The following is a 17,265-nucleotide window of genomic DNA, read 5'->3' as shown; positions in this document are numbered from 1 at the left end:
TCGTTGAAACACACATCAAAAAACAACTGGCAATGCTGGATCCAAGGAGACATCTGAGGACAAGGCTGTGATGCACCAGTTCCCACACAACTGAAATAACAACAATAAGGGAATTTGTACATGTAAACATTTATAAATAAATTGTTAATGACATTCTATATCAATAGTAACCACCTTTCAGGTAACAACACACAAAGTCTTCATCATGGCTCAGTATCAGCTGTTCTCCAATGCCTCTTGGTCTCTCAGTATTTGTACATCATTTCATGTGCTGTACTGTTAATGTTTCACTTGTCAAAACTCTTTTTAGTCCTCAGTATTCAAACAATAACAGTAGTTTAAATATATTCCAGTCAAATTACACTTTAACATGATGGCACCTTGTGTCAATGAATGTTAAGTGAGTTAAGTGATTGTTGGACCAGACCACCACTTTGGTCCAGGCTGAAATATCTCTACAACTATGGGATGGATTGCCATGAAACTTTGATTCTTGAGTCCCAGAGGATGAATCATATTGACTTTGGTGACCCTCTGACATTTGCTCTAGTGCCAGATCAAACTTCTCTCATATCTTATGAAATACCTCAACATCAACTTGATGGACTGGCATGAAATTTTAGTACACATACTCATGTTCCCCTCAGAATGAATTGTAATCACTTTGGCGATCCTTTAACTTTTCATCTAGTGCCATCATCATCTTAAAATTTCAATTTGACCAATTTGGTTTATGTCCAAATGCCTAATACCAAACGTATTGACATTCCTATCAGTCTTGGCTCTACTTTGTGTTGCATGTAAACATGCTGAACTAATATGGTGAACATGGTAGCCATATTACCTGCGTAGTATCAGCATGTTAGAATTGCAAGAACATTAGCAGGCCAGCATTAGCACTTAACAGCTTAAAGCAGAGCAGTTTCACAGAGCAGACAGCAAATTGTGAGGAAGCATTCAGACACACTTGTAAATACACATATGTGCACATAAGGGGATATTTTTGTTGTGAATCACGCTTGCACTTGTGAGAGAGGAAAGCATTTGCTGACACATAGGAGGACCTTTGCCTTCATTCATAGCCACCTTAGACATCAAACGAGGCTCAACGAGCAAATTATGGCCAAGTCTCAAAAACAGAAGTGGGGAAGCAGGAAAGTTTGCATGGTTTGGACAGGGAGCATAAAGTCAGATTAGGAAAAGAAAATGACACTTACCATAAAAATAACAATGTCTTGTGTTTCACTCTCTTTAGTACATTTATAAAAAGCTCTTAAAGGTCCAGCGTGTAGGCTTTAGTGCCATCTAGTGGTGAGATTGTTCATTGCAATACCCTTCGCTTCACCCTCCCCTATGCAGGCTGCTAGACATGTGAATATTTGCTCACCAGAGCCAGTATCTACCTCAGCAGATATAAAGAGCTCATTCTAAGCTGATGAAAACATGACAGTTTTTATTTTCAGGTGAATATACACGAACAGAAACACAAATATGAACGTTATATTCCATTTTTGTAAAAGCTCAACTTTAGAGTGTTTTACAAAGTATCTGAAAGCCCACTTTGAGAGCTGAAATCTATCAGAGGCTTACAACTCTGTGAGTCATTTCTGATCTATCGTCTTCTCTCTAATCTTGTTGGTAAGAACACAGATCATGAGAGAACAAGCATATAAAGGAGATGCAGAGTCAGTTCTCTCCAGTGTAAAACTTTAAAACAGTGATTTTAAGAAGCTGAGGCAAAGAGACACACAAACACCAGTGAACACAGCGTGTTGAACAAAACTCTTGCCGTAGAAAATAAACACATCTCTTAGAAAACTGGCTGTGATTTGTTGTCCCTAACTGCAAAAGATTAATTAAAGATGAAATATGCCATTTATTACAAATTAATCACATTACATGTAAGCTAAACAGAGCTCTGAGGACACGGCTGTGTTGTCCCAGACAACATGAGACAAATGCTGTAGATAATGTTATAATGTTGTTGTTGTTTTCAATGACATTCAGACATGCATGCACACACACATGCAGATTATAGTAAGACAAACGTTAAGCTTTGATATGTGTCTGTCAAACAGACTGCTTCTCAAACACAGTTCCCAAACTGGAATACATTTCAGAAATCAATGAAGATTTCATGCCTAACAATTATCTAACAAGAGCATCTGTCGGGAAAAAAGAAAACACTCACAAGACTGTCTGACAACATGGTTCATCTATCAGAGCTGATGTAGCAACCTCATAAATGTGCGCTAAGCCCCAATGTCCCTTTGTCCCTGTTGCTACATCTGTCAAGCTTTCCATTTATGAACAGCACATATGCAGTTTATCGTAATAACAGGAGTGAATATATGCCCTCGATATTCTCAGAAATTTTCAAACAAGGGGTCTGTGACCCGTATGCAGCTTGTGATCTCATGTTAGCGGCATGAGTTGGTTGGAAAATCTGCATCTGGATGACTTTTCGATGTTTTCAGCTGACAGCTTGTTTTAAAATTCTGTAATGGGGTCTTAAATGTGCACTCAATGGCTACATAAATTATATATTGCTAAAAGAGTGAGGCTGAAGCTGCAGGCAAAAAGTCAGCATCCCCACCAGATGTTAAGAAACAGCACTGTTCCTTTTTTTTTTTTTTTTTTTTTTTTTTTTAGAGCTAGTCCTTATAGTATAAAACTATTTAGGAACAGCAACTTCAGAAAAACCCAAGAAACTTTTCCACATCAATCATTTAAATATGTATATTCAAAAGTTTTTATCTCTGCATGTCCAATGTCTTGCAACAAAGTGTGCAGCTGCATCCCTTATCCCTTTACCACATTTTAGTGCCTGTTTTTCTGCCACTATTGTTCATGGATGTAGCTATAGGGAGGAAGATGATGCCCCCTGATCTTCATCCCACCTGCAGAGCTCTTCAACCAAAATACCCACTGACCACAACCTATAGACATATTTAAATAGCTAGTTAACTCTGCAGTGTGTCACAGGTCTGGAACAGCCGCTAAGTGGATTTCTTCTTCTTCTTCTTCTTCTTCTTCTTCTTCTATTTCATCATCATCTTCTTCTTCGTCGTCGTCATATTATCATTCCTTCTCGAGACAGACCGCAGTGGGTAACGAAAGCAGTTTTGATTAATAGAGTTGCGGTTATCTCTGTTGTTACGCTGTACTTTGACCAGACATAAAAGATAACCGATTTCTTCAAAGGGTGACCTCTTTTACATGGTCGTCTTTGAGTCAATGTTTCCCCCCCTTAAGTTAACTTTTAAACAGCTTCAAAAGGTTTCCTCTCAAGTTCCGGCTCATCGGACTCGGCAGAGGCTCCCCTCGACAGAGACCAGTGTCACGAACTGTCTCGGAACCGTAAGAGTTCACCAATTTTCAGCCATATCTTCTGCATAATACAGCCAGGGGAAGATAGGTAACTAGTTTTTAAGTGTCTTTTGTGGTTAATTAAATCAGTTAACCGTCACAAAGAGGTTCGTGGCTCACATAAACGAGCTAGTTTAGCTAGTTTTCATTCACTCTATGGCAGGCCTGTAGCCGAACTTACTGAAGTGATGTTAGCTAACGGTGAGCGTCGAGCTAGCGCAACGGTTGAAACGTAAACCAGTGGTTGTGTCGGGTTTCCGGTGCAGTCGGAGCTGATTATACTGGAGGAAACCATAATTTTGCAACTTAACGGTCATTATGTAGTGACTTTACTGCTGTGGCCATGTTGTCAGTCAGACACGCTGTGTGTATTCACCTTGCTGTAACACATCTATTATTACAACTCCCAGATAGGAATAGAAGGTTAGTTTAAGGTTAGCACGACTTTAACTATATCACAGAATATCAGATGAACATATTGTGGACTGACAAATCACAGTTTGAACTTACTCTGCTGTATGTGAGTACTGCACGCAGCCCATACAAGAACGGGTTCAGTGTGTAGAGCCCAGTTTCAGGCACAGTTGTGGTTTAATAATTATCCAGAGTTTTTATGAACTGGAAAACAGTAATTAAAACGTAACAGTATTCTCCCCTGTCCTGCAACACTGTGGGGATTTTGACCAAAGGGGAAGTTTTCATCGTTTAACGGCACAGTCCGTCGCTAGGGGTCGCTCAATCAAAACAATAACAAAAGAGAGCTTGATGTTGTGGTGAAGCAGCATCATGGGAGTTTTTTTTCTTCATTGTTAAACAATTGCTGATGACCACGAATAATCATGCTCACAAGCTAGTTTGTCGACTTCCTTCTTTGCACTCAGATGCATTATCTGTCTTAATCTTTCATAATAAATCATATTCTTATCATTTAATTGTTGTTGATTATTAGTTATATTTTGGATTAATCTGAAAGTAACATTATCAAAGAAATGTAATTGAGTAAAAATACAATATTTCCCTCTGAAATGTGGTGAAGCAGAAGTATATTTCATATAAGATTGTGCTTATGTACGAAAGTGCAGAGTAAATGTAACTTGCCACCATTGTGAGCAAGCAATGCAGCACATAACTCATAGAGTTAAAAGTTTATTATCTGATAGAAAAAACAACTGTTGCAAAGTCCTTTCTTAATCATCTACTGCATTTATCCCAAGCTGTTTCCATATACAGATCTCACAGATTAAAGATTAAAACAGTGATAACACAGCTGACATACTTGACAGTAAAGTGAATTTCATATGTATATATAGAGAGAGAGCTGAGGCAGTCTGCAGGTTCTAGCTTGTCAGGTGAGAGGATTTGCTGCTTTTCTTTGTCCTGTGTGATAATAAACTGAGTGTCTTATCTGTCAAATAAAACAAGGAATTTGAAGATGCGACCTCAAGCTCTGGGAAATCATAATGGGCATTTTTCTCAATTTTCAGACTTTTTACAGACAAAACAATTACTTGATAATCAGATACATCAATAATAATCATTATTAAAGCAGCATTAAAGAGCTTATACTTGGAGATTTAGTGCAACAAAAATTTCACATGTGAATTTTTTACTTTGTTTGCCTCTAGTTCCTTGTGATCATGCAGCTGGTGATCCGTCGGTACCGTCCGTCAGACAAGGACATGGTGCTCACCCTGTTCAGCACCAGCATCCAGGAGCACATACCGACGTCTTTTCACAACGCCATGACCAGCCCTCTCTACCTTGCCGTCACCCTGGCTCTGTGTATTGCTGGCTACCTCCTCTGCTCTGTGTTAGGGGCTGTGGTATTTCCAGGTGTCTGGGTGGGCTGTGTCTACTACTGCTGTTATTCCATATATTCCGGCTACGTCAGGGAGCAACTCCAGACGGACATGCAGGACATCCCTGGGAACTATCTGAGCAGACCGGATGACTGTTACTGGGTGGCAGAGGCTGAGGTTGATGGGAGGGCCCAGATCATGGGCATGGTGGCTGTAGTGGGCAAACAAAGTGGGGAAAAAAGATACGGGGAACTGTTCAGAATGATCGTCTCACCGTTGAGCAGACGGATGGGTCTGGGTGCCAAGCTGGCTCATACTGTGATTGACTTCTGTAAGGAACGAGGCTTCTCTGAGGTGGTGCTGCAGACCACCTCCGCTCAGACCGCTGCTGTGGCTCTGTACAAGAAACTGGGGTTCAGGCACATCTCATACAGCACGGCACCGGTTCCTGCTTGGATGGTAAAACTGGCCATGGTCAAGATTTTAAGAATGGAAAAACATCTGTAGTCTTAAAATAACACTGATCAGCTACTGTAACATTCCTCTTATGTTCCTCTTTATCAGTGATGTAGTGACAGTGACACTCTTATTTCTATGTCTCATGAGCACTTTTATCTATGAACAAAAGTCGCCACTAAAAGTCTCAGATAGCTCAAAGAGCCCACTATTTGTACTGCATGTACTGTGACACCAGCTTGTTGAAACTCTCTTGTTCTCGTAAGCTTACATACTGTTGATTGTTGTACTGTTTGTATTTTTCTTCTTTCTAGAGTTTCAACCACTGTGATTTTACTTCACAAATGATTGATCACGTTTAACTTTCACACAAAATCATGTAAGAAATAAAACCACAGCCAAAGTTTGTACACTGCGATATGTTTTACTTTTTAACACATCATCACCACTCACATGCTTTGACTGCACTTTTAAATGCTCTTAACTGCCCTCATGGCGAACAGCAAATGTAGTGCACTATATGTTCAAGTCAGTTTTATTAGTGTGGACCAGAATCACAAATCACAATTTGCCTCCAGGGGTTTTACAATCTGTGCAGCATACAACATCTAATATAGAGACTATATAGTAAATGGGGAGCCGCAGCCTTGAGAAGAAGTCCAATCAGGCAAAAACACCTGGGTCACCCATGGGTGTGTAATGCCTTTAATGCTGCCAAACATTATTTATTATCACCATCAGAACAATCGCTGATTCAAGACAAATCCCTCATTCTGCTGGATAACATGCAATATATATTGAGTGTACTGTTAAACTGTACTACATAGTAAAGAAGGTTTTGCTTGTGGATCAGTCATGACTGCAGTCGTGTGACAGTCTTTCTCACAGCTGACGTTCAGACTTGGTAAAATACTGGAGCCCTCTCCCGTCTTCACACACTACCCATGAAAAGAGATTGCGGTTTATGGTGCAGACGATAATCTCATTAAATCCGTTCTCTGACAGCTTCAGACAGGACGATGCTCTTCGGGAATCGTGTGCAAGTCTCATTTTGTCAAAAGGCTTCACAAATGTGTCGTCACAGGTAAGGCTTGTAGATTATAATGATAAACAGTAGAGGGCGCCATACACCTAAGTTACACTGAAGCACTTGTCAATGATGCAAGTCAATAGTTTCTTATTATTCAGGCTTTACAGTACAGCATAATGAGGGCCAACTTAATCAGCTGCAACATTAAAGTGATGCTTACATGCTTCATAATTATAATCCAGTGATGGAATAAATGTGATTCTGAAATGGACCATTTTGCATAATGAGTACTTTTACTTTTGGTAAAAGTACATGCAGCTCCTCATGGTCTGGGAATATTCTGATAAATATTGTGATACATGTATTGTGTAATTTTTAAAAAAAACTTTATTACTTTAATGGAAAATGTCAAATGAATACATACAATAAAAAATATATCAATTGGAATATAATGTAGATGGATAACTATCACAGTTGAGCACATGGTGATCTGTAGCTAAAATACACACAATAATAATCCACATCACTAAATACTACAGATAAATACTGCGAATATTTCATCAGTGTGTGAGATATACTGTGTTCATTGACTCCTGTGTGAACACAGGGAAATGACACGACAGCAGTTGTTTCTGGTGAGTAGTACTACTTCTACTGTTCTGAAGTATGCAGTCCAAACCAAACACTAGTAGTACATACACATCATTTTGAAGTTTTATGCAGTGGTAGAAAATAATGCAGTACGTTTACTGAAGTTGCACAATTTTGAGGTGTTTTACTTATTTATTTTAAGAGTCTTCATATTTTACTACATATCTGAGGGAAATCTTGTACTTGTTACTCCATACTTTTATTCAACAGCTTTGGTAGCTAGTTTCTTGGGCGGTGTGGCTCAGGGGTTAGTTCCCCTCCTCCTCCGGGAGCTCTGGTTTCCCCCACCATCAAAACATGTATCTCAGATCAGTTTCCTTGTCAGTGCCCTTGACCAAGCTGCTGGCTTAGAGCTGAGCGCCGCACAGTGGCTGCCCACGTTACAAGCCACCCTCACACGCAGAGAAGAAATTTCACCATGTTGTGCTGAGTATGTCTGATAATAAAGAATCTGCTTCCACTTTTCAGGTTCAGGTTTCAGGTTTTTTAGATGCAAAACATCAGAAAAACAAGGATCAGTTTATAACGTGTGATGGATTGTTGTGGTTTAAAATACCCAGCAGCATATAAAGCAGTTAAAAGGAGCTTGGTTGTCAAGCTAATGCATCAGTAATAACGAAAATCATCATCCGATAATGTCATAAGAAAGCTCTGACAGGGGCCAGCGAGCACATTTTGAATGCAGTACTCCCACTATTAATGGGTATTTTCATCCCATAGTAAATCTGAATACTTTTCCCATCACTACTCATACTCGCCAAGCTTTTTGTAACCTTGCAGAACAGCTAATTTATTACTAACTGGGAAAAACACGCATCCATCGCACGTGTGTTTTTGTGCTGATAGGTTGAACCAGCAGAAGACCGTGCAGTCAACAACGCTCAGCAGGACAGATGGCTGCTGGCTCCATCCTGTGCTGTATTAACGTATTTACTACCGTGTGGAAAAAACCTCTGAAATGATCCAGTCAGGCCTTTAATAAATGTTTTAATTGTAGTTCCCAGTGTTGTTGCTTTAACTTTAAAGGCCCTGTAAACTTATTTTCTCAGTCAGCCCACATGAACACATAACTTTCTGCTGGAGTTTAAACAGTTTTGGTTATTCCACATGAGAGATTAATGCATTTCTTGTTTTCTCTGAACTCTTTTCACTGGTTTGAAGTGGGCAGGTCCCATTTAGAAAAAGGTAATGTCATGCACATCTGTGAGCCAATCAGGATTTAGTAACATTTAGTACCGATGGTGCAGATTAGCTGAGTTTTTGATGCTTAAACTCTTGATAGATAATACTTAAAGATATTTAGCTACAAGGATTGTTGCTCATTTAGTCATGAATATTCAGAAACACTTGATGTTGCTGTAATCTGCACTTTTATCCTTTTACTTTACACAAGCAAGTCTCAGCTCCAGCCTGTAATTTAGCGTCATAGCATCATTTTCAGCCACAGCAAATAGTGGTTTTCTGAAAAAAAAAAAAAAAAAGCTAAAAGAGAGAGAAAGGTAACAAACTCCACCCACTGGCACCTCTAAATCTCACTAATAAACATCAAATTTGTGTATAAAAAACCAAAGTGTAAACATGATGAGGTGCTATGTGTACCTTTGGACAGAACCAGAGTAGCTTTTTCCTTCTGTTCACAGTCTTTGTGCTAAGCTAAGCTAACCAGCAGCTTTAGCTTCACATTTACCTGCAGACACAGAGTGATATACACTCTGTGGCCACTTTATTAGGTGCACCTGTAAAATCTACTGCAATTCCATACAACAACTCTGCCATAAATTCTACATTTACAAAGTTTATATTCTTCAGTTCATGACATTTTTTGGAAATTTCTAAAATCAGTTATGTGTTTATTATTGAGGTCATAGTTGTACTGCACTGCATTGTATTGAGAGATGTTTCTCATGTTTGGCCCTTCCTGTATACACACATGAGAGGAGCAGAATATCAGCAACACCTCTCAATATAATGCAGTCCAGCACAACACCATCACTATCTATGACCTCAATAATAAACTTATAGAATTAAATCAGCACTTTGGCAACAGTGTCGAAAAACAACAACAGCTGAACTACATGTGCATCATAAAAGTGGCAGAGCAGTTGTATGAGATTGCATTAGATTGCATAGGGTACCTAATAAACTGGCCACCGGGTGGCCACAAAGTGATTAACTTTATTTGCTGAAATGTTATATTATTCCTTTAAATGCAGCCAACGCGTTTGGAACTGATGGACTGGCCAATCAGGCTGTCCACCTCCTCCACTTGGGGCACACAGGCAGAAATCATCACCTTCATTACGAGCCTGTTGGTTCTTTAAATGTTCTTCTCTCTCAGTGCGTCTCCACTCCGTCTCTCTGAGCCCCCGTCTTCACATCCATGTACCCACAAAACCAACACATGACACTTGTTTTGAGTTCATCTCTACACACATTTCAGGTGAATGACACTTGGCAGCTCTCCAGAGCAAAGAGTGTGATTGAGAAACCAGAGGTAAAGTTACTCCTGCCTGTGTTATAACACTTGGCAGTGTTTTTGTGTGCTCTATCTGTCCGTCAAAGGCTTCGAGTTCAACACTTGCCAAACAAGATGGCAATATTGAATCTGTGTCAGTTGTCAAAGAGGCTGAGGGGACAAACACATCAAGGTTTGTACTGTTTAAGTACACGCATGAGAGTCAACACACAGCATGTGTACACTGTGTGATATTATCCAGAGAGGGGAGAGCTGTTTTCACACTGTACATGTACCTCTACGCCGCAGATACATCTGTAGAAACTGTTTGTGTAGCACTTCTAAAAACAAGCTACTCGCTAACTTACTAATTCAAGGACACAAGAGTGAGAAAAAGCCCAGACTATAATAATAATGAGACCTCTGTATGCTCCCTGATCCTGGTACAGTGAAGTGGGCTGGTGTCTCAAAAAAACTCCCAAGAATGGTCACAAGTCTTGACTTGAGAGTCAAACAGCAGCAAAAATAAGTGCTTCTCAGAAAGAAGTCACAACAATAATTTCAACTGAAAACGCTCTCCATCCAACACTGAGTGAGCCAATGGCGGTCCTCCATCTGGGCTCCATCACACTGTTGATCAGGGCTTAATTCACACTGTGATTACACTTTTAGAGAGCAGGATAATCACTGATGTAAAATGCAAGCAAGAGAAAAGCGTTTATTATGTTGACAACATCAAATATGCCGCTTAGGATGCAATTTTATTAAAATCTGGTTCTAAAATGTTTTCTAGCATGCCCCGCCTCAGGAGCCGAAAACAGCTCATGAGCCCCACCCAACAATTTTTAGCAATCATTAACAATGAAAGCAGAAACAACTAATAAAAAAGGATCCAAGTTCAGTTTTAATGAAATGCAGTTCAGCAGGATAGCATCGACAAACTCTGGTTTATTTTCCCATCATAAATCATTTTCATTCAACGTACTCACTTCTAATTTTTTATGTTGGTTACAAATAAATCCGATATCTTCAACTTCTTCATGTTGTGTAGGTAGTGTGTGTGTGTGTGTGTGTGTGTGTGTGTGTGTGTGTGTGTGTGTGTATGTCTGGACAGTGACTTCTTACCGGTAACACAGACACCTGCTGGTGACTCCTTACTGTCTTAACACTTAATGTATTACATTTATTTAAATGCTAAGAATAAAAGTGAAGTAACGAAACCATTTTCAGAACTTGGTTGCTCTCAGGATGAACATTTAACTCTTGACGGAGCAGACTGACGCTGAGTACAGGCCTGCTGAACAGACCCACATTCAAAGCTGGGATGGGAGGGAAGAGCTGTGTTAATCTGTGAGGTGCATCGAAAGTCTTCCTCACAGGGAAGATTATAGATTAAACTACACCGTTAACGTGATGAAAAACTGGGGAATCTCTTAAGGAAACAGAATCAAAGATAGAAACATGCAGGTCCAAGGTAGATGAGGTAGTTAAGCAATCAGCTCACTTGGCCTCTGACATGATAAACACACCAACAGCATGCAGACACACACCGCTCTGAACTGAACTGCATCTTACTTGATAACTTCCAGAAGTTGTGTCAGATACTTCAGCGGGTTCAAAAGATTTTTCAAAGGCATCTGCAAACCCTCAATATTTTCACAAAGGGGGCCGACAACAGGTCCACTCTGCAGGAGAGAGACATCGGCTCGTTATTCAGATTTAGTCATTTACTGAGTTTTTAACGGCTGAATCACAAAAGTGCTTTGCTTTCCAGTTTTTAGTGTCTAGTTTAGTGAACTGAAACCTCAAGAAATTAAGTAAAGCAGCACACAGAAATCAAAATTTTCCACGTCTCAGTACCTTTGCTGGATGGAGCATGGATCAATAATGACGGACCTTGCTCGTGTCTATACGTACATCTCGTCCTGGGAGCACAGTGGGCTGTTTAGCTCCACAGATATTGGGTTTGGACGCTGCTGTCATTGCATTCCTCCCTCTTTCTTGGAGACATTTGTGAAGGGTTATGTAAATGTGGTCCTTGTGAACCCTTTGAAAAGCTCCTGTTTCGTCTTCTTATTGACATGTTCAGCTATCTAGATGACCTATAAAGATGATGGAGGCTAAGGAAAGACAACAATGGAAACAGTGAAAGAAAGGAGATTTTAAATATCATCTGAAGAAAAGACTGATATTTATTTTAACCATATATTGCATATATGAAATTGACTTTTTATAATATCTTGATATTTATAATTTTTTGGATTTGAACCAGGGGCACTGCAGTAATGTGTGCATCTGAACCACAGGGTTACCAGGATGCCCCAACTATTGCTTCATATATGTCCATACCAGTGTAATGATATGAGGTTCCTTTTCAATGCTCATCAGCTGGTAAAAAAAAAAAAGATCCAGTTCGACAGGATATCCTCCTGTAATCTGATTATTTCTTAGTGTAAGTTCTGTCCCAGAGTAAGAGCCCACTCACGACTGAGAGGGGGAGAGTTTTTGAGCACAAAGAGCCTCACGGGTATGAATCTGCTGTTTTGATCAATGTGATGCATCTGTTGCATTATCTTACACAGCACACACATATGCATGCACGTGTCCAACAAATAGAACATGGTTTCATAACAAGCTTCGAGTTGCCCTGGCAAAAATCCTGCAGTTGCACAAACCTGGAGGACAAATGCCCAGGTACACAGACACACACACACACACACACACACACACACACACACACACACACACACAGTAAGAGACACACGAGCACACAACTGCCAACATGTGTAATAGGTATTTGATCAGGTCATGTTGACAGATTGACTTTTTAATGATAAACAGACAGACATCTCTGCAGGCCGCAGGACCCTGACTTCCTCTGCTGGCCGCTAACAGAGAACACAGCTCAGGTCAAACAAATAAACACGCTGCTCGCGACGCACAGAAACCTCCCATCGCCAAGTTTGCCGTTTGTAGGGGTTTTTTTACCGTAAATGGACGGCAAGAACAAAATGTTTTTCTGACCCTGTGACCCTCTGAGCCAGAAGCTTGATAAGGCATTAGTCAGCTTAAAAAAAGGGCCATTTCAACAAGTTGGACTCTGTCGAGATGACAGACACTAATTTACTGTCAATGACAGATGTATTCATGTAGGCACAGCTCTCGGCTGTAGTGATGGTAAGACGAGTGTTGAAATGAGTTATGTGAAGTTTATGGCCTTGTTTATTCAGAAGTGATAAGAACATGAGTCATTTCATTTTTATGTAGGACATTTGTTTAAAGGGTGTATCAACAGACCCCGTCACTCTTTGCACACTGCATTGTGTTCAGGATTTGATTAAAAATGTATGAAATTAACTTTTTTTTTTTGGCAATTAATCCTGCACACAATAACCCATAAAGATAAAGATAAAACTAAATTACATTTGTTTTAAATGTATTTAAAAAAATGAATCAAGTTCTTGAGATAATCAAGGATCATCAAAACAAACAATATTTTATAATTAAATCTGTGTAAATGTTGACCATGTTTCTATTGGTTTAGATACGGACATGTAAACAGAACTTCTGTTCTATTCTATGACACTATTATGACTTACAGTATTTCTTTTTATATTTTTGTTCTGTTTCGTTTACATCCTATTTTATTTCACTTTAGTTTTTGCTCTTATTGTGGCCCATGAGCAGTGACCTCTGTGTATGTGTGTGTGTCAGCTGCATATGGAGGAATGACAGTAAATAAACTTGAAACTTGAGCACATTTGTAAGAAATTATTAAAATGTCTTTATGCTTTGATTATTCTTGCAATATGACTAAAAATATGATTTTTTTTAATAAGTTTGCAAAAAGATATATATATTTTGACTTTGACAGACGTCTGTATTGTCTTGTGTCTGTTTTACATCTTGTTTTAAAGCCTCTATGTCTCCTATAAATTCCCTTGGTGTTGAACGGTGCTCTGGAGCTTTTGACCATATCTCAGGGTCTTCATCAGCAGCTGCAGTCTGCTCAGTTGTGGGAGATCTGCAGATGCCCAAACTTCCTGTTTTTCTTTAGGCTGAATTTTTTCACCAACGTGGATGAAAAGTCCTGAAATCACTCAGAATAAATGAAAGTTTGACCATCTGCTGATGAACTTTTAACTCTGTGACACACTTTTTTTTTTGTATAATCATCTCCACACTGTAAGTGAACACAAATGACAGCAGTTAAATCAGGACCCTCAGAGACTGAACTTAATGCTGAACAGAGGCAATTAAAGTTTTACAGTACTCTTTTGGAGAAAATGACTTCCGCTACGGTGAAATGATATTTACCACCCAATAAACTGTCACCGATGCATTATTAACTACACCCCACAACTTTTACAAGAAACCTTAAGCAATGGTTAAGCCTCTCTAAATATTCCTCTGATTCTACAAATCTAGGCCACAGAGATGTGGCTGCTAACAGCTTGTTTTGTCAGCTTTATGTCCACAGTTTTTGAAGAGAGCAGAACAGGTTTCAGCCGCAGAGAACAGATCAGAGTCCTCCTGTGGGAGACCTTGAGGAGGTGGTTCAGGGAGAAATCGATAGGCTTAAATGGAATACAGTAGCAACAACAGAGTTTGGAAAGAGGGAGAGAGACGGAGACAGAGAGGCGCTCGCACACACACACACACACGTTGGTGAGATTACGCAGTGAGGGGTTAATGATCAGATGGACGTCCTCATCGACGTGTAATAACATCTGTTTCAAGGTCAGTCGCTCTGTGGCCCCGCTGGCCCCCAAAAATCATCTGACATGGACGCAGAGGGAGCCTGTCCACACACCGTACACATGTGCTTCAGACAACAACGTCTTTCTGTCTTAATTTCACCGCTGAGTGAAACACAGGTCTATCAGATGTCACTGAGATCCAATGTCACCATATTCCTTCACATGCTGTTTTCGTTACAAAACAGTTTGAAGTGTTACCGAGGAAAAGTTGAAGCCTCGTTCTAGTTTTCCCTCTTCTATTTATTTTTCAAGTATCCCCACAGTCGCCTCTCTCCTCCCCACGCTGCCTCAATGTAAAGAGTTCACCTCACACAACACACAGACTCATCAAGGTCAATGATAAAACTGGCAAAACGGAAACAAAAACACTACAAAAAGGTTACAATTTTAAGAATTACACTAAAAAAAAGGAACATGAGTAAGACCTTTGGCAGTAAGGGAAAGTAACTAAGTACATTTACTCAAGTACTGTCCTTAAATACAGTTACTTTTGGTATTTTAAATACATTTTGATGGTAATAATTTTGTCCTTTTCTCACGTAAAATTTTGAATACATGGTTTTTACTTGTAACAGAGTATTTCAACACTGTAGTATTGTTACTTTTACTTAAGTAAAAGATCTGTTCCACCAGTTACTGTAAGCTGTAAAGTTTGTCTTTAATCTTGTGATATAAAGTGCAAACTAACCAAAGTATTACTGCAGAAAATGATGATTTCTCTTCCCATGGCCAATCAGTGAAAAGCAAAGAGGCTAACAGCTAAAAATAGCTAACGTTGATCTTCAAACAACAACAACACAAAGGTAATGTAAACTAGGACAAAGCATTACGATTAGGTGATAACTACACAACCCGACAGCTACTGCAAAATAAAAGCAGTGAGATCAACTACAACATGCCGTAATGTAACGGCAGCCTGTTATTTGGTGGATGAAATCATAATATTACATCAAACACATAATGGACTACGCTGGCCAAAAGTCATGAATTTGTAGTTGCTAATTATAAAGTTATATAACCTCGTATCAGAGCATCCGAACAAGCCACGGTCTGCATCCCGACCAAACGGATGGACCCTTGGCCTTTAGAAGCTGAAGTAATGTATAGATGGTGTTCATTTTCCGAAGAGGTTTTCAGAGCCGTCTGTCACCTCATACATCTTTTCTAGTTTTAGAAAAAACGTGACATCCTTAAGCCTTTGAGAGCTGGAGCAGCATGGTGTAAAAAAACAAGTGAAGGCGGAGGTGTCTCACTGTTAGGAGGTGAATGGCTGCCAGTGTTCAGGACTCCAAATATCACAAGAAGAGGACAGTTCTTGATTGTAGTGTGATATACTGATGGCAAAGCTTGTGTAACCTTGAGCTCAAATAAAGCACTAATGAAGAAGCATAACATTTATCACACCTGTCCTACATCTGGAAATGTTTCAGACAGCCTGGCTTTAGAGGAATGAACCCTGCACGGGACAGAAGAGGTCCAATCATCATCACTGATGCTCCCCCCCGCATCCTTGTTTTGACTGAATCTTAAGGTTTTATTTTAAATTGGTATTTGTTTATAACTAATAATAATCTTTATTTTGAGACACCGCCTTCATAAAAAGGATTCAAACACCACATTCAAAGCACATTTTATTTAGAATACAGCTGTTTCATACAGTCTTTCCGCTCAGGTCTCATCTTACTGTTCAATATATGAATGTTTTTAACGCCTCTTTGGTGCCATTGTGGTCAGATCTCTCTCTTAAAGAAACAGTGTATCTCCAGAGACTTCCTGGTTTAATTAAGGTTAATGAAATGGACAAATTAAAGGTACTGAATGAGAACCGACTGATACCGACTGATGATATTGATGTTCCCAACAGAAGAAGTATGTTATAAAGTTATATGCTATATGTGTTGAATGCAGGTGCACCTTGATGGTAGGTGTCATAACAAAACCATTATTCTGTGTAATTTACTGCCAGTTATGGCACTAAATCAAGTCCCTGCTTATAGACTCATTTTAATGAAGAAATAAAGATTCATTTGAATCACATTCATTTTTAATCCACCACTTGCTGCAAAATGATTTAAAGACCCATCTCAGTTCTGTGAACTCTTAAATTCTGCAGATCCTTGAAGAAAGTGAATCACAGAGAGACCTGACTGCCATCTTTTTGACTTGTGATGCCTCATCACAGGTTGGCGCCTTAATGTGGATGCAAGTTTATCAGCAATTCAACCTAAGAATCATTTTTCCTTCTCAGACTGCTTAATTTGAAGGAGGCCTGGACAGGGGAAATTTTACAAAAATATATATACTTGAATCCCTTTAATCATGTTTTGACGCCTCAGATTCATCTTGGAAGCCCTTGAGGGGAACCTGGTCGACGTTTTGGACTGTCAGGGTGTGAAGAAATGAGTACTGTGGAGCACCGATGAATATACAGCAAATACATGAAAATAAACATTTTGTATATAGTTTCTGAATTGTGGTTTAATATTACATTTTGTGTGTAACGTCTGCAGTCTTTATATATTTGGTTAAACATGCTTAATACATGCTCTTGTATGTGCGCTGTCTGACTAAATAACAGGCAGATAAATGGCTGCCGCCTATCCCGCCTGTATGAACATCCAGGTCCAGGAAACACGATAACTGCGACGTATGTGCACTCTGCTGGTGGGCTTATTGAGGGTAAGATGTGTTTCAAAGCAGGAGGTACTGCACGTTATCACTGTCACATCCATGCAAATAAGTGTT

The 17,265-nt window shown here is 39.5% G+C and overlaps 1 protein-coding gene across 2 annotated transcripts; it reads left to right on the top strand.

Annotated features, from left to right (window-relative positions):
• The first annotated feature begins 3,118 nt into the window (after positions 1–3,118).
• On the top strand, positions 3,119–6,030 carry nat8l2 (N-acetyltransferase 8-like 2). Of its 2 annotated transcripts, none has more exons than XM_076749282.1 (2): positions 3,119–3,360; positions 4,995–6,030. In XM_076749282.1, exons 1-2 carry the CDS (start codon positions 3,220–3,222, stop codon positions 5,673–5,675), a joined length of 822 nt encoding a protein of 273 aa, XP_076605397.1. In that variant the 5' UTR covers positions 3,119–3,219; the 3' UTR covers positions 5,676–6,030. The 2 variants fall into 2 exon arrangements, with proteins under 2 accessions (XP_076605397.1, XP_076605404.1); XM_076749289.1 differs by having other exon boundaries at positions 3,322–3,418.
• The last annotated feature ends 11,235 nt before the right edge of the window (positions 6,031–17,265 follow it).

Source organism: Chaetodon auriga, chromosome 2, assembly GCF_051107435.1.
Source record: "Chaetodon auriga isolate fChaAug3 chromosome 2, fChaAug3.hap1, whole genome shotgun sequence".
In the NCBI taxonomy this organism is placed as follows: Eukaryota; Metazoa; Chordata; class Actinopteri; order Chaetodontiformes; family Chaetodontidae; genus Chaetodon; species Chaetodon auriga.
This window is presented reverse-complemented; position numbering and strand designations above follow the sequence as displayed.

What these genes read in the sequence shown, in the direction of transcription:
- nat8l2 (XM_076749282.1), top strand. Translation starts at nt 3,220, where the DNA reads ATGGTCGTCTTTGAGTCAATGTTTCCCCCCCTTAAGTTAACTTTTAAA. An exon ending in TCACGAACTGTCTCGGAACC is followed by an intron (nt 3,361 to 4,994) that starts GTAAGAGTTCAC and finishes GTTTGCCTCTAG; the next exon opens with TTCCTTGTGATCATGCAGCT.